A 22,620-nucleotide genomic window follows, 5' to 3' on the forward strand; every position below is an offset into this window, starting at 1 on the left:
AGATTCCTTTTATCATGGAATTCCAGAGTCTTATCCCAGAGAACATTCCAAGGTTTCCATGGACAATGAGATCCATTTTCTCATGGAATTCCTGAGTGCCAATCTCCCATTCCAGGGTTTCCATGGACAATGAGATTCCTTTAATTCCAGTCTTATCCCAGAGAACATTCCAGGGTTTCCATGGACAATGAGATTCCGTCTACCACGGAATTCCAGGGTCTCAGCCCAGAGAACATTCCAGGCTTTCCACGGACAATGAGATCCATTTTCTCACGGAATTCCAGAGTGTCCATCCCTTATCCCAAAGGATATTCCAGGGATTTCCTGGAAAATTCAAACCCAAATCCTTCCCTGATTCCCTGGATCTGCTTGGTCTCCAAAAAACTGGGAATATTTCAAGTCAAGGGCAGGAAATCCATGAATTTCTTGTTTTTATGGAATTGTTCCAGTTGGAAAAGGCCTTCCAGCTCCTCAAATCCATCCAATCCATGGATTTTTTTTTTTTTCCCCCTGGAATTGTTGAGGTTGGAAAAGATCTTCCAGGCCATCGAATCCATGAAATCCATGATTTTTTTCTATGGAATTGCTGAGGTTGGAAAAGACTTCTAAGGTCATTGAATCCATGAAATCCATGGATTGTTTTTAATGGAATTGTTCAGGTTGGAAAAGACCTTCCAGGTCATGAAATCCATCAAATCCATGGATTTCTTTTTTCCATGGAATTGCTGAGGTTGGAAAAGACCTTCCAGGCCATCAAATCCAAGCACCCCTGACCTTCCCAACCCCGAACCCTTTGGAATTCTGGAATTCCGGCATTCCGGAATTCTGCCATCCCATCACACCAGATCCCACCTGGAATCCACCTCCGGAAAATCAGGAATCAGCTCTGGAATTCCAAACCCGCCCCTCCTCCCCCCCGAAATTCCACGGGGGAGATCGATCCCACATTTGTGGATTTGCTTTTCCTTAGGATCCAACGCCTGGGAGCGGAAATCCACCTGATCCGGGATTTCATGGATCCCGCCAACCACGGCGGAATGTTCGACTTCCTGCTGACGGCTCTGGAGGTGAGGAAATGTTTCCCAGCAATTCCAGCGCCGCCTGACGAGCAAAATTCCAACTTTTCCCCACCGGAATATGGAATTTTCGGGAAGTTCTTCCCTTGCTAGGCTGGAAAATCTCCTCATCCGTGGTTTCCGAGGGGTTTCATCCGGTTGGAATTAACCTTGGGATCCAGGCAGGAATTCTTCGGCCACGATTTTGTGGCGGAATTCCCAACTTTTTCCCTCTTTTTCCCTCTGTTCCTCCCCAGTCGTGCTACGAACACATCCAGAGGCTGCGGCTGCACCCGAGGGAGAGCGGCCGCCGTTCCCAGAGCTCCTGATCCGCCGGGAAAAGGCGCCTTTCCCCAAGGCGGCCGGAAAAAGCGGGAATTGCGGCCCTGCTGCCCTTCCCAAAGGGAAGAATTCCCGAGGTTTTCCCCATCCTAAAGCACTCACTGGAATTCCCTCAGCCAACCTCTGGGAATTCTTTCCAAGCTGAGGTTCCTTCTTAGAATTTGATCCCCTTTTCCCACAAAAAATTCCTGGGAAAAATCTGGTCCTGCTCAGGATGGGATTTTTGGGCGGAATTCCAAGAAAAAGAAGGAATTTAGTTGGGAAAAGCCACAAAATCCAATTTTGGATGGGATCTTTCCTTGGTGGGACCAGGAGAGCTCATCCCAAAAAATTCCCCCAAAAAAATCCAGGAGCAAACACAGCTGGAAAAAGCGGGAATTGCGGCCCTGCTGCCCTTCCCAAAGGGAAGAATTCCCGAGGTTTTCCAGATCCTAAAGCACTCACTGGAATTCCCTCAGCCAACCTTTGGGTTGGAAGGAAGAAAAATTCCTTCTTTTTCTGGGAATTCTTTGCAAGCCGAGAGTTTTTTTGTCATTTGATCTCCATTTCCCACAAAGAATTCCTGGGAAAAATCTCCTGGTCCTGCTCAGGATGGGATTTTTTGGCAGAATTCCCAGAAAAAGAAGGAATTTACTTGGGAAAAGCCACAAATTCCCATTTTTGGGATTCCTTGGCAGGGCCAGCAGAGCTCATCCCAACGCTCCCAGAAATTCCTGGAATGAGAGGCGATTTTTCCCGCCCCTCCTTTTCCTCCTTTTCCCAACTCGGGGTCTCTCCATCCCCTTCGGAAGCTGCTATTCCCGAATTTCCGCCTTTCCTGCTGCTCCAGGATTCCCGTTTATCCCTGGGAGCGCTCGGGGGCGGCACCGCCGCACCTCGGCTCATCCCGCGCTGCTTCAGAATTCCGGAAAAATGCCGGATTCCTCCGGGAATTTTTGGGGAAATTCTGGGGAAAAGCAGGAATATCAATCCCAAATCCAGCTGCTTCCATGCCCTGTCAAAACCTGGAATGGCTTCGTGCTCGGAGCAGAACCAGGCTGGAATTCACCTTGGGAAAAGGAACCTTTGGAATATTCCAGATGGAATATTTGGGATGCCATTGTGGCGTTTGTAGTGGAAAATCCCTTTTCCGGACAGGTTTTATCCCGCTTTTTTTTTTTTGGAAATTTTCCCATGGAATTCTCCCCTTGTCCCGGTGATTCCCAGAAAACCAAACTGCCCAGGCTTTTTCCCGCTGTTTTTCCCGGAATTTTCGGCTTTAGTAAAGAGCACACGGATTACAGGGATCAAGGAATGCCTCTGGAATTTTTATTTCAATAAAGCTTTGGAATTCCGACCATTCCCGGCCCCGTCCTCTCCTTGTTCCAATCGCCGGCTTCTTCTTTGAGAATTTCCACATTCCGGGAACGCGGCTCCTTGAGATTCCTGGGAATGAGGAATTGGAAGTCCAAAGCTTTCGAGAAAATGGGAATTTTGTGCTTCTGTTCCCTGCTGGATCCATGGATTAAGCCGGGCTTAACAGCGGGAATACACCACCAAATCCAGGCTTTTCTTCCCGAAAATCCGCTTCCGAGCCTCGTTCCGAGCCTCCGGGGAACCTCCCGCGATTCACTGCCCGGCCGGGAAAACGGGAACAGCTGGGAATTGAATTCCAGAGGCGCCTAAAACCGGGGTTCTCCCGGCTGGGATGCGTTCATTCCAAAAAATTCCGGGTTTTCCATCCGTTTTTCCATGCTCTGGGGAAGGGATTGTAATTCCAAACTCCAAAATGCCGACTTCCTCCTAGGAAAGGCCATGCAAAGGGCAGGGGCGTGGAAATTCCAAGGAATTCTCTGGAAAACCACGTGGATCCTCCGGTTTTCCTTCGGAAAAAATCCCCGAAACTTCCCAAGTTTTTTTTCCTCTCCTTTCATTCCCGAGGGAGCTCTTGAGGAAGAGGATCCAGCTGGGGCCCGAAGGTAACAGTGCGCAGCCGTTTGTGCTTCCAGGGGGTTCTGGATTCCAAGGAAAAGCAGGAATTGGGATGGGGGGGGGGGAGTGTTCCACTGGGAATATCTGGCGGAATTCCGGCTGGGAATTGTGCTGTGGAAGCATGCAGGAGGTGCTGGCATTCCCTGGCCGATCCCATCTTTTCCCGGAGGGGAGCGGAGCAGGGAATGCTGGGAGCGTGCTGGCGTTCCCGCTTTTTGGCCGGATGCCTCGAGGCGCCCTCTGCTCCCAGTTGAACGGAGCTCGAGTTCAAAGCGAATCCGGAGCCTCTCCGGCTTTGGAGATGCCGCTTTGGAAGACGTGGAGTCAGCATTCCCAAATCCAGCTTCCATGGAAGCTCCAGCTGCCAGAATTCCCTAAAGAAAGAGGCTGGAAAAGCTGAGCTGGAAGCAGGAGTGGTTTTAACAGAACTGAGCCGGAGCAAAGCCGAGCTTAAGCGCAGGGAATTTGCTGCATTCCAACAGCTCGATCCGTCGGGAATTTTTGCCCTGAGTGCTGCTCCTAATCCTAAGGAAGTTTGGGATTTTCCGTAATTCCTCCGAACCAAAACTTTGGGAATGCTCTCCCTCCTCTGAAGCGAAGCTTTGGGAATTGGAGGAGCCCGTTTAGTCCCAAGGCTTTGGAAAAGAGCCGGAAAAGCGGGAATTCAGAGCAGGGCCGCGTCGATGGCGGCTTCCAGGCGCTGGAGCAGAGCCTCGGGAGAAGGAGAGAGGGAAGTGAGATCCAGCTTGCGGAAATCCTCGTTAGCGCTTAACGAGCTCAGCACCTTCACCGTCCTCTTGAGGTCGAACACGGCGTGCAGCATTCCCAAGGTGGAGATGGCGGCTTTGGAAGCGTTGCGGGAGGAGGATTCCTCGTCCAGGCCCTTCTCCAGGAGGGAGACGCGGTTCTCGGCGATGACTTGGAGGAAGTTGTAGAATTCCTTGTAGTCGATGCCGGTGCAGGATTTCATGATCAGCTGGAGGGGGCGGAATGAAATGGGAATAACGGTGGGGAAATGTCAGGAGCAATTCCTGGAATGTTACAGGAGAAATCCCCCCAAAATCCCAGGAAAAATCCCCCAAAAAATCCCAGGAAAAATCCCCCCCAAAAATCCCCCCAAAATCCCAGGAAAAATCCCCCCAAAAATCCCAGGGAAAATCTCCCAAAAATCCCAGGAGAAATACCAGGGAAATCCCTCAAAAATTCCCAGGAAAAATCCCCCAAAAGTTATAGGAAAAATCCCAAAAAATCCCAGGAAAAATCGCCCAAAAAATCCCAGGAGAAATACCAAAAAATCCCAGGAAAAATCCCCAAAAAGTTACAGGAAAATCCCCAAAAAATTCCAGGAAAAATCGCCCAAAAAATCCCTCAAAAATTCCCAGGAAAAATCCCCCAAAAGTTATAGGAAAAATCCCAAAAAATCCCAGGAAAAATCCCCCCAAAAAATCCCCCCAAAATCCCAGGGAAAATCGCCCAAAAAATCCCAGGAAAAATACCAAAAAATCCCAGGAAAATCCCAAAAAATCCCAGGAAAATCCCCCAAAAATCCCAGGGAAAATCCCCCAAAAAATCCCAGGAGAAATACCAAAAAATCCCAGGAAAAATCCCAGGGAAATCCCTCAAAAATCCCAGGAAAAATCCCAGGGAAATCCCTCAAAAATCCCTGAAAAAAGTCCCCAAAAATTCCCAGGAAAAATCCTCCAAGAGTTATAGGAAAAATCCCAAAAAATCCCAGGAAAAATCCCCCAAAAATCCCAGGGAAAATCCCAGGAAAAATCCCCCACAAAATCCTAGGAAAAATCCCCAAAATGTTAGAGGAAAAATCCTCAAAAAATTCCCCAAAAATCCCAGGAAAAATCCCCAAAAATCCCAGGAAAGGAAAAAAAAAACCAACCAAAAATCCCAGGAAAAAATCCCCAAAATCCCAGAAAAAAATCCCCAAAAATCCCAGGAAAAATCCCCAAAAATCCCAGAAAAAATTCCCCAGAAATCCCTGAAAAAATCCCAAAAAATCCCAGAAAAAAATCCCCAAAAATTGCAGAGAAAATCACAGGAAAAGTCCCCCCAAAAATCCCCCAAAAAGTCCCAGAAAAAAATCCCCAAAATTCCCAGAAAAAATCCCCAAAAATCCCAGGAAAAAAAAAAACAAACCAAAAATCCCAGGAAAAAATCCCCAAAAATCCCAGAAAAAAATCCCCAAAATCCCGGAAAAAATCCCAGAAAAAATCCCAGGGAAAAAAAAAAAAAAAAAAAACAAAAATCCCAGGAAAAAATCCCCCAAAATCCCAGGAAAAAAATCCCAAAAAATCCCAGAAAAAAATCCCAGGGAAAATCCCAGAAAAAATCCCCAAAAATCCCAGGAAAAATCCCCAAAAATCGCAGAAAAAAACCCCAAAAATCCCCGGAAAAAATCCTCAAAAATCCCAGAAAAAAACCCCAAAAATCCCCGGAAAAAATCCTCAAAAATCCCAGAAAAAAATCCCCAAAAATCCCAGGAAAAAAAAAAAAAACAACCAAAAATCCCAGAAAAAATCCCAGAAAAAAATCCCAGGAAAAAATCCCCAAAATCCCAGAAAAAAATCCCCAAAAATCCCAGAAAAAATCCCAGAAAAAAATCCCCAAAAATCCCAGAAAAAACCCCCAAAAATCCCCGGAAAAAATCCTCAAAAATCCCAGAAAAAAATCCCCAAAAATCCCAGGAAAAAATCCCCAAAATCCCAGAAAAAAATCCCCAAAAATCCCAGAAAAAATTCCAGGAAAAATCCGGAAGAATCCCAGGGAAAAAAAAAAAAAAACAAAAAACCAAAAATCCCAGAAAAAAATCCCAGGAAAAATCCCCAAAAATCCCAGAAAAAACCCCCAAAAATCCCAGAAAAAAATCCCCAAAAAATCCCAGAAAAAATCCCAAAAAATCCCAGAAAAAATCCCAGGAAAAATCCCCAAAAATCCCAGAAAAAAATCCCCAAAAAATCCCAGAAAAAATCCCAAAAAATCCCAGAAAAAATCCCAAAAAATCCCCCCAAAAATCCCAGAAAAAATCCCAAAAAATCCCAGAAAAAATCCCAGGGAAAATCCCAGAAAAAATCCCCAAAAATCCCAGAAAAAAATCCCAGGAAAAATCCCCAAAAATCCCAGAAAAAAATCCCCAAAAAATCCCAGAAAAAATCCCAAAAAATCCCAGAAAAAATCCCAGGAAGAATCCCCAAAAATCCCAGGAAAAAAAAAAAAAACAACAAAAATCCCAGGAAAAAATCCCCCAAAATCCCAGAAAAATATCCCCAAAATCCCAGAAAAAATCCCAAAAAATCCCAGAAAAAATCCCAGGGAAAATCCCAGAAAAAATCCCCAAAAATCCCAGGAAAAAATCCCCCAAAATCCCAGAAAAAAATCCCCAAAAATCCCAGAAAAAAATCCCCAAAATCCCAGGAAAAAATCCCCAAAAATCCCAGGAAAAAATCCCCAAAAAATCCCAGAAAAAAATCCCCAAAATCCCAGAAAAAAATCCCCAAAAAATCCCAGAAAAAATCCCAAAAAATCCCAGAAAAAATCCCAGGAAAAATCCCCAAAAATCCCAGGAAAAATCCCCCCAAAATCCCAGAAAAAATCCCAAAAAATCCCCCCAAAAATCCCAGAAAAAATCCCAAAAAATCCCAGAAAAAAATCCCAGGAAGAATCCCCAAAAATCCCAGAAAAAAATCCCAGGAAAAATCCCCAAAAATCCCAGAAAAAATCCCCAAAAATCCCAGAAAAAAATCCCAGGAAGAATCCCCAAAAATCCCAGGAAAAAAAAAAAAACCAACAAAAATCCCAGGAAAAAAATCCCCCAAAATCCCAGAAAAAAATCCCCAAAATCCCAGGAAAAAATCCCCAAAAAATCCCAGGAAAAAATCCCCAAAAATCCCAGAAAATAATCCCCAAAAAATCCCAGAAAAAAACCCCAAAAATCCCCGGAAAAAATCCTCAAAAATCCCAGAAAAAAATCCCCAAAAATCCCAGGAAAAATCCCCAAAAATCCCAGAAAAAAATCCCCAAAAATCCCAGGAAAAATCCCCAAAAATCCCAGAAAAAAATCCCCAAAATCCCAGAAAAAATCCCCAAAAATCCCAGAAAAAATCTCCAAAAATCCCAGAAAAAAATCCCCAAAAATCCCAGAAAAAATCCCCAAAAATCCCAGAAAAAAATCCCCAAAAATCCCAAAAAAAAATCCCCCAAAATCCCAGAAAAAAATCCCCAAAAATCCCAGGAAAAAATCCCCAAAAATCCCAGAAAAAAATCCTGTCGTTTCCCAGATTCCCCAGCCAACATTCCAACCTGGATCCATCCACCCCCCCCCACCATTCCCAAACTTTTCGAGGGAATATTTCCCCCCATCTCCCGCTTCCTTCGAAACAGCGACATTCCCGCGTCGGAGCTGAAAGGCTCCGCTCCGCCCGTGGAATCCCGGAATTCCGGAGATCCGGGATCCGCCTCTACCTGGCACTGGAGGTGCCGCTCATCCGTGGCATCTTTCCAGCGGCTGATTTCCCGCTGGACGGCCGCCAGCTCATCCTGCAGGAAGCTCCACATGACGGCCACGTTGCAGCCGTTGACCCAGTTGTGGTTGATGGAAATGGTGTCTTCCTGAGGGAAAACAATTCGGGAGAACAGCGGGAAAATCGGGAATGAACGCTCGGTGAAGTCGGGAGGATTGGAAGGCATCGGCCGTGCCAGAATTCCCGTTCCCGACAAAGAATGGGTTGGGAATTGCTTCTTTTTGTATCCCCGAATATCCCGACTCCCACCAATCCCGAAGGCGGCGGGGCCAGAGGGAAGCGGGGCTTGGCGTTGGGATGGAATCCCCCGGGAATGCTTCGTCGCTGTTCCACGATTCCGTTAAAAATTCCCACTTGGAAGCGGGATCGACGACCGCAGCCTGGGTGCGGCTCCCGCACCGTCCCATTCCTGAGGGGCTGGAAGCGTTTGCCGGCTAAAGAGCGGGAAAATGGGATGCGGGCAGCTTTTTCCATGGAATCCTGCCCTACATCCCGCTGGTCCAAGGAGCTTTTGATGGTTGAACATCCCAGAATTCCCGAATGCTGTGGGATGGAGGGGATCTTAAGGATCATCCCATTCCACAGGCACGGACGCTTCCTGATATCCCAGGTTGCTCCAAGCTGGAATTTCTCCCTCCCGGGAAGGATTTCCATCCCTTCCTCTTCCTTTTTCCCGTAATTTTCCTCCTCCTCCCCCCAATTCCACGCCATGGAATTCCTGGAATGTTTCGGCTTGGGAAGGACCCTACGGATCATCCCATTCCCAGCCATTCCATGGGCTGGACACTTCCCGCCTATCCCAGATTGCTCCAAGCTGACCTTGGCCACTTCCAGGGATCCAGGAGCTTCTCCAGGAATTCCATCCCAGTGCCTCAACTCCTTCCCAACACCCCTTAGGAGACCAAATCCGCTTTTCCCTCTCCACCTCCCCAAATCCTCGACATCCCGAGAAAACCTTTGGAATTCCACTCCCATCAGGCAAGAAGAAGCAGCTGCTCCGAGCGGGAACAATTCCCGGTGGGATGCGCATTCCCTCACCAGGTTATAAACCTGATGGTGCCATCCGCTGGGAACGAAGACGATCTCTCCAGATTCCTGGATAATTTCCAGAGGGGGCTGGCTCTGGCTGTAACGGGGATAAATCCGCTTATCCCGAAGATCCGGAGCCGTCACGTCGAAAGGAAGATTCCCGTGGCAATCCTTCAGGAATTCCTCGTGGCCCGCGGGATAGAGCAGCCAGCGCTTCCTCCCGCAGACGTTGGCGGACCAGCTGTAGGAGCGGAAGACGTCGGCATGGAACGGGGTCCTGGAAAAGGAGGGATGGGCGGGAAGTTAATCCTTGGGAAAAGCAGGGATGGGCGGGAGGTCAATCCCGGGAAAAGCAGGGATGGGCGGGAAGTTAATCCCGGGAAAAGCAGGGATGGGCGGGAGGTCAATCCCGGGAAAAGCAGGGATGGGCAGGAGGTCAATCCCGGGAAAAGCAGGGATGGGTGGGAGGTCAATCCTTGGGAAAAGCAGGGATGGGCGGGAGGTCAATCCTTGGGAAAAGCAGGGATGGGCGGGAAGTCAATCCCGAGAAAAGCAGGGATGGGCGGGAAGTCAATCCCGGGAAAAGCTGAGAGGGATTGGAGTCGTTGGGAAGCTGAGATGGGGATCCCGAAATTCCGCTGGAATTTGGGTTGGCTGATGGAGTTTTGGCTGTTAAAAAGCCATCCTGATCCCGAAATTCCTCTGGAATTTGGGTTGGATGATGGTCTATTAAAAGGTCACTGAATCCATGCTGATCCCGAAATTCCTCTGGAATTTGGGTTGGATGATGGAGTTTGGTCCATTAAAAAGCCATTGGATCCATGCTGATCCCAAAATTCCTCACGGAACGGGGTCCTGGGGAAAGCAGGGATGGGCGGGAGGCCAATCCCGGGAAAAGCAGGGATGGGCGGGAAGTCAATCCCAAGGAAAGCAGGGATGGGCAGGAGGTCAATCCTTGGGAAAAGCAGGGATGGGCGGGAGGTCAATCCCGAGAAAAGCTGAGAGGGATTGGAGTCGTTGGGAAGCTGAGATGGGGATCCTGAAATTCCGCTGGAATTTGGGTTGGATGATGGAATTTTGGCTGTTAAAAAGCCATCCTGATCCCGAAATTCCTCTGGAATTTGGGTTGGATGATGGAGTTTGACCCCCCCTGTATCCCTGCTGATCCCAAACCTTCTCCTCCTCTGGAATTTGGGTTGGATGATGGAATTTTAGCTGTTAAAAGGTCACTGGATCCATGCTGATCCCAAAATTCCTCCGGAATTTGGGTTGGGATCATGGAGTTTTAGCTGTTAAAAAGCCATCCTGATCCCGAAATTCCTCTGGAATTTGGGTTGGATGATGGTCTATTAAAAGGTCACTGAATCCATGCTGATCCCGAAATTCCTCTGGAATTTGGGTTGGATGATGGTCTATTAAAAGGTCACTGAATCCATGCTGATCCCGAAATTCCTCTGGAATTTGGGTTGGATGATGGAGTTTGGTCCATTAAAAAGCCATTGGATCCATGCTGATCCCAAAATTCCTCACGGAACGGGGTCCTGGGGAAAGCAGGGATGGGTGGGAGGTCAATCCCGGGAAAAGCAGGGATGGGCAGGAGGTCAATCCCGGGAAAAGCAGGGATGGGCGGGAGGTCAATCCCAAGGAAAGCAGGGATGGGCGGGAAGTCAATCCCGGGAAAAGCTGAGAGGGATTGGAGTCGTTGGGAAGCTGAGATGGGGATCCCGAAATTCCTCTGGAATTTGGGTTGGATGATGGAATTTTAGCTGTTAAAAGGTCACTGGATCCATGCTGATCCCAAAATTCCTCCGGAATTTGGGTTGGATGATGGAGTTTTGGCTGTTAAAAAGCCATCCTGATCCCGAAATTCCTCTGGAATTTGGGTTGGATGATGGAGTTTGGTCCATTAAAAAGCCATTGGATCCATGCTGATCCCAAAATTCCTCACGGAACGGGGTCCTGGGGAAAGCAGGGATGGGCGGGAGGTCAATCCCGGGAAAAGCAGGGATGGGCGGGAGGTCAATCCCAAGGAAAGCAGGGATGGGCAGGAGGTCAATCCTTGGGAAAAGCAGGGATGGGCGGGAGGTCAATCCCGAGAAAAGCTGAGAGGGATTGGAGTCGTTGGGAAGCTGAGATGGGGATCCCGAAATTCCTCTGGAATTTGGGTTGGCTGATGAAGTTTGACCCCCCCTGTATCCCTGCTGATCCCAAACCTTCTCCTCCTCTGGAATTTTGATTGGATGATGGAATTTTAGCTGTTAAAAGGTCACTGGATCCATGCTGATGCCAAAATTCCTCCGGAATTTGGGTTGGGATCATGGAGTTTTAGCTGTTAAAAAGCCATCCTGATCCCGAAATTCCTCTGGAATTTGGGTTGGATGATGGTCTATTAAAAGGTCACTGAATCCATGCTGATCCCGAAATTCCTCTGGAATTTGGGTTGGATGATGGAGTTTGGTCCATTAAAAAGCCATTGGATCCATACTGATCCCAAAATTCCTCACGGAACGGGGTCCTGGGGAAAGCAGGGATGGGCGGGAGGTCAATCCCAAGGAAAGCAGGGATGGGCGGGAGGTCAATCCCGGGAAAAGCAGGGATGGGTGGGAGGTCAATCCTTGGGAAAAGCAGGGATGGGCGGGAAGTCAATCCCGAGAAAAGCTGAGAGGGATTGGAGTCGTTGGGAAGCTGAGATGGGGATCCCGAAATTCCGCTGGAATTTGGGTTGGCTGATGGAGTTTTGGCTGTTAAAAGGTCACTGAATCCATGCTGATCCCAAAATTCCTCTGGAATCTGGGTTGGATCATGGAGTTTTAGCTGATCCCAAAATTCCTCTGGAATTTGGGTTGGATGATGCAGTTTGGTCCATTAAAAAGCCATTGGATCCATGCTGATCCCAAAATTCCTCATGGAACAGCATCCTGGGGAAAGCAGGGATGGGTGGGAGGTCAATCCCAAGGAAAGCAGGGATGGGTGGGAGGTCAATCCCGGGAAAAGCAGGGATGGGCGGGAGGTCAATCCCAAGGAAAGCAGGGATGGGCGGGAGGTCAATCCTTGGGAAAAGCAGGGATGGGCGGGAGGTCAATCCTTGGGAAAAGCAGGGATGGGCGGGAAGTCAATCCCGAGAAAAGCTGAGAGGGATTGGAGTCGTTGGGAAGCTGAGATGGGGATCCCGAAATTCCTCTGGAATTTGGGTTGGATCATGGAGTTTTAGCTGTTAAAAAGCCATCCTGATCCCGAAATTCCTCTGGAATTTGGGTTGGCTGATGGAGTTTGGTCCTTTCAGACCCCCCTGAATCCCTGCTGATCCCAAACTTTCTCCTCCTTCTGGAATTTCCCTTGGATTATGGAATGTTTCCCATCCTCTGGGCTTCCCCTCTTCAGTGGATCCCAAAAATTCCCGCGGGCCAGGGAATTCTGGGATGGCACCGGATCAAAATCCCAACCAACGCTGGAATTTTCACCGGGAAAACACCGGAGTCATCCCTGCCATTCCCGAATTCCGGCGGATTCCAAGGCGCAAATTCCAAGGGAATTTCTCCCCAAATCCATCGGAACGTTTTATTTTTTTGGGAACAATGTTGGGGATTTTTGGTTTTCCTTTTCCATCCCAGCCGGATCCAACAGGGACACCGGACCTGCCGGGAATTCTCCTGGGAGTTTTTGGGGATTTTTCCTGGGAATTTTTGGGATTTTTTGGGGGATCTTTCCTCAGAAGTTTTTGGGATTTTTCTCAAGATTTTTTTGGGGTTTTTTTCCCGGGATTTTTTTGGGATTTTTCCTGTAACTTTTTGGGGATTTTTCCTGGGATTATTTTGGGATTTTTTGGGCATTTTTGGGGATTTTTTTGGGGGATTTTTCCTGCGACTTTTGGGGGATTTTTCCAGGGATTTTTTGGGGATTTTTCGGGAATTTTTTTTGGGATTTTTCCTGCAACTTTTGGTGGATTTTTCCTGTAGCATTTTGGGGATTTTTCCTGGGATTTTTTGGGATTTTTCCTGGGATTTTTTGGGCGATTTTCCCAGGATTTTTTGGGGGTTTTTCCTGGGATTTTTTGGAGGATTTTTCCGGGGATTTTTGGGAATTTTGGGGGGATTTTCCCTGTGACTTTTGGTGGATTTTTCCTGGGATTTTTGGGGGATTTTTCCTGAGAATTTTTGGGGATTTTTCCTGAGAATTTTTCCCGTAACTTTGCCAGGATTTTTCCAGGGATTTTTTGGGGATTCTTCCTGTAGCATTTTGGGGATTTTTCCTGGGATTTTTTGGGGGATTTTTTGGGGATTTTTCCTGGGATTTTTTGGGGGGATTTTTCCTTGGTTTTTGGGGATTTTTCCTGTGACTTTTTAGGGATTTTTCCTGGGATGTTTTGGGGATTTTTTCTGGGACTTTTTGGGGAATTTTTTGGGGATTTTTTCTGGGACTTTTTGGGGAATTTTTGGGGATTTTTTCTGTAACTTTTGGGGATTTTTCCAGGGATTTTTTCCTGGGATTTTTCCGGGGATTTTTCCGGGGATTTTTCCTGTGACTTTTTAGGGATTTTTCCTGGGATTTTTTGAGGAATTTTCCTGTGACTTTTTAGGGATTTTTTTCTGGGACTTTTTGGGGACTTTTTGGGGGATTTTTTCTGTAACTTTTGGGGAATTTTCCCAGGATTTTTGGGGGATTTTTTCCTGTAGCTTTTTGGGGGGATTTTCCCTGGTAACTTTCAGGGATTTCTCGTGTAACCTCCCTGGTTATCCTGATGGATTTCCTGGGATATTCCACTGGGAAAGGAATCTTAGGGATGAGAGCCTTCCTGGGACTTTTTAGGGATTTTTCCTGGGACTTTTTGGGGGATTTTTTCGGTAACTTTTGGGGATTTTTCCAGGGATTTTTTCCTGGGATTTTTTGGGGGGATTTTTCCGGTAACTTTCAGCGACTTCTCCTGTAACCTCCCCGGTTATCCTGATGGATTTCCTGGGATATTCCACTGGGAAAGGAACCTTAGGGATGAGAGCCTTACCAGGAGCCCTTGGGTCCCATGTAGACGAACCTATAATCATCCACAGCCACCGCATCCCAATACTCGTTGAGCCAATCCGAGGAAAAATACACGGGAGTGCTGTAAACATCCAGCTCTGGGAAAGCTCTGGAAAACACAAACGCTTGGAAAAGCAGCAGGGAGATCCTTCAGGATGGAATTCCAACGGTTTGGGGGGGAAGGGAGTTGAAGGAGCAGCTGATCCCAACTTTCCGCTATCCCAAGGTGGGACTGGGGGATGGAATTCCCGGAGAAATTCCTTCCCAAGGTGTTTGTCCGGCCACAGCTGGGGGAAGGGAAGTTGAAGGACTGGGAATGTTCCCAGAAAAGCCAATGGATCCGGAAGGATCCCAAATCCAGTTAAAATGTCCCCCAGGTGTGGCTGCAGGAGGTGTTCCAGGCCCAGGTTCCATAGGGATACCATGGAATGCCAAGGAATGCCTTGGGTGGGAAGGGACCTTAAGGATCATCCCACTGCAGCCATTCCATGGGCTGGGACACTTCCCACTATCCCAGGCTGCTCCAAGCTGGCCCTGGCCACTTCCAGGGATTCCAGCTTCTCTGGCAATTCCATCCCAGCCTCTCCCAGCCAGGAATTCCCTCCCCAAACCCCATCTGGCAATGGGAAGCCATTCCCTGTTTCCCGTCCCTCCGTGCCTTGGGAATTCTCTTCCCATGTTTCCCGCAGCTCCTTCAAGGCCCACTTGGATCCGTGCGGAGCTTGCGTTTTCCAGGCTCAACATTCCCGATCCCCGAGCGCTGGGAATGAGCTCTGACCTGCTCAGGTGCCAGTCCTTGAGGTAGAGGCAGCCCCGGGAGGAGCGATAGCCGCTGCCGATGTATTCCCGCCAATATTCCACGAATTCCTTGAAGGGCAGCTGCTCCTTGGGGTTGGAATTGTATTCCTTGAGGTCACAGTTGGCAACGGGGACCACGGCTTCTCCTGGAAGAGAAAGGCCTCGGGAATTCGCCGGGGCAGTGAGGAGAGCTCCTCCAATGCCCCTCGCTCAAGCTCATCCCGATGGAATTCCGGCCCTTTGGATATCCCGAGGCAGCAATGGGCAGCCCAAGCTCATCCCGATGGAATTCCGGCCCTTCGGATATCCCGAGGCAGCAATGGGCAGCCCAAGCTCATCCCGATGGAATTCTGGATATCCCGAGGCAGCAATGGGCAGCCCAAGCTCATCCCGATGGAATTCCGGCCCTTTGGATACCCCGAGGCAGCAATGGGCAGCCCAAGCTCATCCCGATGGAATTCTGGATATCCCGAGGCAGCAATGGGCAGCCCAAGCTCATCCCTCTGGAATTCCGGATATCCCGAGGCAGCAATGGGCAGCCCAAGCTCATCCCGATGGAATTCTGGATATCCCGAGGCAGCAATGGGCAGCCCAAGCTCATCCCGATGGAATTCTGTCCCTTTGGATATCCCGAGGCAGCAATGGGCAGCCCAAGCTCATCCCGATGGAATTCCGGATATCCCGAGGCAGCAATGGGCAGCCCAAGCTCATCCTGATGGAATTCCGGATATCCCGAGGCAGCAATGGGCAGCCCAAGCTCATCCCGATGGAATTCTGGATATCCCGAGGCAGCAATGGGCAGCCCAAGCTCATCCCGATGGAATTCCGGCCCTTTGGATATCCCGAGGCAGCAATGGGCAGCCCAAGCTCATCCCGATGGAATTCCGGATATCCCGAGGCAGCAATGGGCAGCCCAAGCTCATCCCGATGGAATTCTGGATATCCCGAGGCAGCAATGGGCAGCCCAAGCTCATCCCGATGGAATTCTGGATATCCCGAGGCAGCAATGGGCAGCCCAAGCTCATCCCGATGGAATTCCGGATATCCCGAGGCAGCAATGGGCAGCCCAAGCTCATCCCGATGGAATTCCGGATATCCCGAGGCAGCAATGGGCAGCCCAAGCTCATCCCGATGGAATTCCGGATATCCCGAGGCAGCAATGGGCAGCCCAAGCTCATCCCGATGGAATTCTGGATATCCCGAGGCAGCAATGGGCAGCCCAAGCTCATCCCGATGGAATTCTGGATATCCCGAGGCAGCAATGGGCAGCCCAAGCTCATCCTGATGGAATTCCGGCCCTTTGGATATCCCGAGGCAGCAATGGGCAGCCCAAGCTCATCCCGATGGAATTCTGGATACCCCGAGGCAGCAATGGGCAGCCCAAGCTCATCCCGATGGAATTCCGGCCCTTCGGATACCCCGAGGCAGCAATGGGCAGCCCAAGCTCATCCCTCTGGAATTCCGGCCCTTTGGATATCCCGAGGCTCCTTCCCGGGAAGCGCCACTGGAATCCGGAGTTTTCCATTCCAAGGGCCTGGATTTTCCCCCTGGAGATCCCCCACCCCCCCGTTCCTGCTTTGCCTTCCGTGGCACCCGGATTCTCCGGATTTTTCTGGGATTTTCCCCTTAAATTCCATTGGCAGCGAGGTGTTGATTAGGATTTCATATTAACACATTAATTAGTGTTGTTTCATCAGTTATTAATTTAGGAGTCGTTAGTTAATAATGGTATTAATTGAATTCATTAACCTCAACTCATCATTTTTAATAATTATTATATTAACCTACTTTGATGAACTTAATTATTTAATGTTTCTAGTTTTATATTAACCTACTTTGATTAAATTAATTAATGTTCGTAGTTTTATATTAACCTACTTCGATTAATTTAATTATTTAATGTTCATAGCTTTATATTAACCTACTTTGATTGATTTAATTATTTAATGTTCATAGCTTTATATTAACCTACTTCAATTAAGTTAATTAATGTTTCTAGTTTTATATTAACCGACTTTGATTGATTTAATTATTTAATGTTTCTAGTTTTATATTAACCTACTTTGATTGATTTATTTAATGTTCATAGTTTTATATTAACCTGCTTCAATTAAATTAATTAATATTCACAGTTTTATATTAACCTACTTTGATTGATTTAATTATTTAATGTTCAGTTTTATATTAACCTAGTTCAATTAAATTAATTAATATTCATAGTTTTATATTAACCTACTTTGATTAATTATTTAATGTTTCTAGTTTTATATTAACCTACTTTGATTAATTTGTTTAATGTTTATCATTTTATATTAACCTGCTTTGATTAATTTAATTATTTAATGTTTATCGTTTTCTATTAACCTACTTCAATTAATTTAATTTAGTTGACATTAATTATTTTTATTCATTATCAGCTTTCTTATTACAAACTCTATTCCCATAATTACAAAGATTATTTCCACTCATTACCATTTCATACTCATTACTCCCAGACTCATTATTTGCAGAAGAATTTTAATACATAATTCGAGCTAATTACAATATTTTACTACTATTTATCACTTTTATATTGATTAGTCCTGTATTATTTCTACATTAATTATTTCTATATTAATTATTTCTATGTTAATTATGTCGATACTCATTATTTCTATATTGTTCCTATATTAATTGTGTCTATATTAATTATGCCTATATTAATTATGTCTATTTAATTATTTCGATAATAGTTATTTCTATATTCATTATTTCTATATTCATTATTCCTATATTAATTATTTTTATATTCATAATTTCTAGATTCATTATTCCAATATTAATTATTTCTATATTGGTTAATTATTTTTAATTAATTTTAAACCTAACTCAGAAGAATCAGAAACATTTTAATATTAATGATTTCTACATTCATTATTTCTCCATTAATTCCTTATTTTTAGAAGTTTTAAACGTGACTAAAATTAATTTAAATATTAAAATACTATTTCTAACTTTTATATTGATTATTCCTACATTAATTATTTCTATATTAGTTATTCCTATATTAATGATTTCGATATTATTTCTATATTAATTATTTATATATTCATTATTTTTATATTATTATTTCTCTATTAATTATTTTTATATTAATAATTTCTACATTCATTACTCTGATAGTAATTATTTCTATATTTATTATTTCTATATTGGTTATTTCTATATTGATAATTTCTAGATTCATTATTCTGATATGAATTATTTCTATATTCATTATTTCTATATTGATTCATTATTTCTAATTAATTTTAAACCTAACTCAGAAGAATCAGAAACATTTTAATATTAATGATTTCTACATTCATTATTTCTCCATTAATTATTTTTAGAATTTCTAAACATGACTAAAATTAATTAAAACATTTTAATACTATTTATGACTTTTATATTGATTTTTCCTATATTAATTACTTCTATATTAATTATTTCTATATTAATTATTCCTATATTAATGATTTTGATATTATTTCTATATTAATTAGTTTTATTAAGAACGATGGGAATTAATGCTAAGCAGGGAAATAAATTGGGATAATTAAATTATCCAGCGTTTTAATTAATTTTATTAAGAACAATGGGAATTAATATCAAGTAGGGGGAATAAATTGGAATAATTAAATTATCCAATATTTTAAATTAATTTTATTAAGAATTATGGGAATTCACGTTAAGCAGGGAAATAAATTGGGATAATTAAAATATCCAATATTTGAATTAATTTCATTAAGAACAATGGGAATTAATTCTAAACAGGGCAATAAAGGGGGATAATTAAATTATCCAATATTTTAAATTAATTTTATTAAGAATTATGGGAATTTATATTAAGGAGGGAAATAAATTGGGATCATTAAATTATCCAATATTTTTATTAATTTTATTAAGAACAGATGGAATTAATGAAAAGTAGGGAAATAAATTGGGATCATTAAATTATCCATTATTATAATTAATTTCATTAAGATTTATGGGAATTAATGCTAAGTAGGGAAATAAATTGGGATAATTAAACTATCCAATATTTGAATTAATTTCATTAAGAATTATGGGAATTCATGCTAAACAGGGAAATAAAGGGGGATAATTAAATTATCCAATATTTTAATTAATTTTATTAAGAACAGATGGAATTAATGCTAAGCAGGGAAATAAACTGGGATAATTAAACTATCCAATATTTGAATTAATTTCAGTAAGAACGATGGGAATTCATGCTAAACAGGGAAATAAAGGGGGATCATTAAATTATCCAATAATTAAATTAATTTCATTAAGATTTATGGGAATTCATGCTAAACAGGGAAATAAATTGGAATAATTAAATTATTCAATATTTGAATTAATTTCATTAAGAATTATGGGAATTCATGCAAAGCATTGAAATAAATTAGAATAATTAAATTACCCAATATTTTAAATTAATTTTCTTAAGAACAATGGAAATTAATATTAAGCAGGGAAATAAATTGGGATAATGAAATTATCCAATATTTGAATTAATTTCAGTAAGAACAATGGGAATTAATTCTAAACAGGGAAATAAATGGGGATAATTAAATTATCCAATATTTTAAATTAATTTTATTAAGAATTATGGGAATTTATATTAAGGAGGGAAATAAATTGGGATCATTAAATTATCCAATATTTTTATTAATTTTATTAAGAACAGATGGAATTAATGAAAAGTAGGGAAATAAATTGGGATCATTAAATTATCCATTATTATAATTAATTTCATTAAGATTTATGGGAATTAATGCTAAGTAGGGAAATAAATTGGGATAATTAAACTATCCAATATTTGAATTAATTTCATTAAGAATTATGGGAATTCATGCTAAACAGGGAAATAAAGGGGGATCATTAAATTATCCAATAATTAAATTAATTTCATTAAGATTTATGGGAATTCATGCTAAACAGGGAAATAAATTGGAATAATTAAATTATTCAATATTTGAATTAATTTCATTAAGAATTATGGGAATTCATGCAAAGCATTGAAATAAATTAGAATAATTAAATTACCCAATATTTTAAATTAATTTTCTTAAGAACAATGGAAATTAATATTAAGCAGGGAAATAAATTGGGATAATGAAATTATCCAATATTTTAAATTAATTTCAGTAAGAACAATGGGAATTAATTCTAAACAGGGAAATAAATGGGGATAATTAAATTATCCAATATTTTAAATTAATTTTATTAAGAATTATGGGAATTTATATTAAGGAGGGAAATAAATTGGGATCATAAAATTATCCAATATTTTAATTAATTTTATTAAGAACAGATGGAATTAATGCTAAGTAGGGAAATAAATTGGGATCATTAAATTATCCATTATTATAATTAATTTCATTAAGAACTACGGGAATTCATGCTAAACAGGGAAATAAAGGGGGATAATTAAATTATCCAATATTTAAATTAATTTCATTAAGATTTATGGGAATTCATGCTAAACAGGGAAACAAATGGGGCTCATTAAACGATCCAATATTTTCACTAACTTCATTAAGAACAACAGGAATTAATTAACTCCACGGGAACAAACGCTGAGCTTGGAATCTACCAAAAAAACCCCCATAAATAAAAGGGAAAATTCAGGGAAAACCCCTTGGAATTGGATTTTTTTTGGGGTGGTTTTTTTAACCCTTTCCTCCCCAAACCCGAACCCCATAAAGCTGCATCCTTGAGGATTCCAGCAAAATCCCGGGATTTACCGAATTCCTGCAGGAGATGCTCGAAGTTGGGCTTCCCATGGCACGTCACCCAAGTCCTCCTGCTGCTCCAGTCCTCGGTGAACTTGGCCGAGAAGACGCAGGGATGGTTGGGCAGGAGATAATCCCGGAAAAAATCCGAGTACGTGAAGGACTCGGCTTTGTCGATAAAATCCACCTGGCCCCCGGGAAGAGCTGCGGAAGCTGGAGAGGAATTCCCAGAATCCCGGAAAAAAGCGGTGGAACGGGCAAAAGTTGCCCTGTCCATGCAGGCTGGAAAAGCAGAAAAAAAAAAAAAAATTCCTGGCGGAGCCAAGGAAGTTTGGAGTGGGTGTTATCCCAAAAAACGGTGCTCGGGAAAGCGAAAAAAAATTTGGGATTTGAGGCTCGAAAGGTGTGAAAAGTCACAGGGAAAGGGAGGGAAAAGGAGGAGCGCTGCAGGAGCATCCCAGCGTGCTGGGATAGTTAGGATTTTCCATGGTTTCTAGAGCTGGGATAGCTGGGAAATCATCCTATGGATGCTTTTCCCTCGTCACCTCCTTGCCAGGGCTGGTTGCATCCTAAAAAAAAAGCAGGAATGGGAAATTTTAGTGGGATATTCCCATGGAATTCATTAATTGGCGGGGGGGAATAGAGGGGAAGAAATCCCCAAAATATTTGGGGAAGTGCCGGGGACTGTTCTGGGATCATCCCTTTGTTCCAAGGTCTGGCACCTCCCACCTTCTGCAGAGCTTTTTCCATGGATCTGGGATAAAAATAGGCCAAATAAACTGGGAAAAGAGAAAAAAAAAAAAAAAAAAAAAAACCAGGGAAGGGGAAGGCTGAGCACAGAGGGAGAGGGAGGGAAAGAAACCAAACAGGCTGCAGGGATGGGATTTGGGAGACACCGAGGGAAAAAGGGGATTTAGGGATCTCCATGAGGGAATTCCTCCCTCAAAGAGCTCCAACAGAACACCCGGATTAAGGGATTTCCATGAGGGAATTCCTCCCTCAAAGAGCTCCAACAGAACACCCGGATTAAGGGATTTCCATGAGGGAATTCCTCCCTCAAAGAGCTCCAACAGAACACCCGGATTAAGGGATTTCCATGAGGGAATTCCTCCCTCAAAGAGCTCTAAGGGAACACCGGGATATGGCAGTGGGATTAAAGGATTTCCATGAGGGAATTCCCCTCTCCCAGAGCTCCAAGAGAACACCCGGATTAAGGGATTTCCATGAGGGAATTCCTCCCTCAAAGAGCTCCAAGGGAACACAGGGACACCGCAGTGGGATTAAGGGACAGCCATGAGGGAATTCCCCCCTCACGGAGCTCCATGGAAACAGGCGGATTAAGGGATTTCCATGAGGGAATTCCTCCCTCAAACTGCTCTAAGGGAACACCGGGATATGGCAGTGGGATTAAGTGACATCCATGAGGGAATTCCGCCCTCACAGAGCGCCAAAGAAACACCCGGATTAAGGGATTTCCATGAGGGAATTCCTCCCTCAAAGAGCTCCAAGGGAACACAGGGACACCGCAGTGGGGTTAAGGGACAGCCATGAGGGAATTCCCCCCTCACGGAGCGCCAAGGGAACACCCGCATTAAGAGACCTCCATGAGGGAATTCCCCCCTCACGGAGCGCCAAGGGAACACCCGCATTAAGAGACCTCCATGAGGGAATTCCCCCCTCACGGAGCGCCAAGGGAACACCCGCATTAAGAGACCTCCATGAGGGAATTCCCCCCTCACGGAGCGCCAAGGGAACACCCGCATTAAGAGACCTCCATGACGGGATTCCCCTCACGGACCTCCCAGGTGTGGAGGGGAGGACCCGGACACCACAGGGCGTCGCACACCCCATCCCTGCATCGCGCTCCCGTTCCACCCGCACCCCCGGTGCTCGCAGGAACCGGGAGCATCCCGAGGGACCCACACTCACCGCCGGCCCCCACGGGGCAGCCCCTCGGCGCGAATGGCGGCGACGGTGAGGGTTATGGCGGGCGCCGCCGGAACCTCTGCGTCGGGCGGGCGGGGGCCGGGGGGGAGGTGAAAAGCGGAGCTCAGCGGCGCGGGGCTCAGCCAATAGGAGCACGCAGCGGCGCGGGGCTCAGCCAATAGGAGCACG

General features: G+C 44.5%; 2 protein-coding genes across 8 annotated transcripts in view; one reads left to right on the forward strand and one right to left on the reverse strand.

Annotated features, from left to right (window-relative positions):
- The window catches only part of ALS2CL (ALS2 C-terminal like), a 21,143-nt gene extending 17,425 nt beyond the window's left edge, over nt 1-3,718 (forward strand). For all 4 annotated transcript variants that reach the window (XM_032129899.1, XM_032130072.1, XM_032129817.1 and 1 more), the window contains one exon: nt 3,564-3,718. In XM_032129899.1, coding sequence (XP_031985790.1) covers nt 3,564-3,622 — 59 coding nt within the window. In that variant the 3' untranslated portion in view covers nt 3,623-3,718. The remainder of the gene's footprint in view (nt 1-3,563) is intronic.
- A 122-nt stretch (nt 3,719-3,840) lies between these two features.
- Nucleotides 3,841-22,529, reverse strand: JMJD4 (jumonji domain containing 4). 4 transcript variants are annotated; one of them, XM_032129020.1, is made up of 7 exons: nt 22,435-22,521; nt 20,518-21,074; nt 14,724-14,889; nt 13,929-14,054; nt 8,939-9,206; nt 7,842-7,988; nt 3,841-4,344 (listed from the first exon to the last, which is right to left on the reverse strand). In XM_032129020.1, exons 2-7 carry the CDS (start codon nt 20,780-20,782, stop codon nt 4,033-4,035), a joined length of 1,284 nt encoding a protein of 427 aa, XP_031984911.1. In that variant the 5' UTR covers nt 20,783-21,074; nt 22,435-22,521; the 3' UTR covers nt 3,841-4,032. The 4 variants fall into 4 exon arrangements, with proteins under 4 accessions (XP_031984911.1, XP_031984651.1, XP_031984734.1 ...); XM_032128760.1 differs by having other exon boundaries at nt 4,260-4,344; nt 7,842-9,206; nt 22,435-22,529; XM_032128843.1 differs by lacking the exon at nt 22,435-22,521 and adding an exon at nt 22,277-22,331 and having other exon boundaries at nt 4,260-4,344; nt 7,842-9,206.
- Between the last annotated feature and the right edge of the window lie 91 nt (nt 22,530-22,620).

This window comes from Corvus moneduloides, chromosome 1, assembly GCF_009650955.1.
Source record: "Corvus moneduloides isolate bCorMon1 chromosome 1, bCorMon1.pri, whole genome shotgun sequence".
Classification (NCBI taxonomy): Eukaryota; Metazoa; Chordata; class Aves; order Passeriformes; family Corvidae; genus Corvus; species Corvus moneduloides.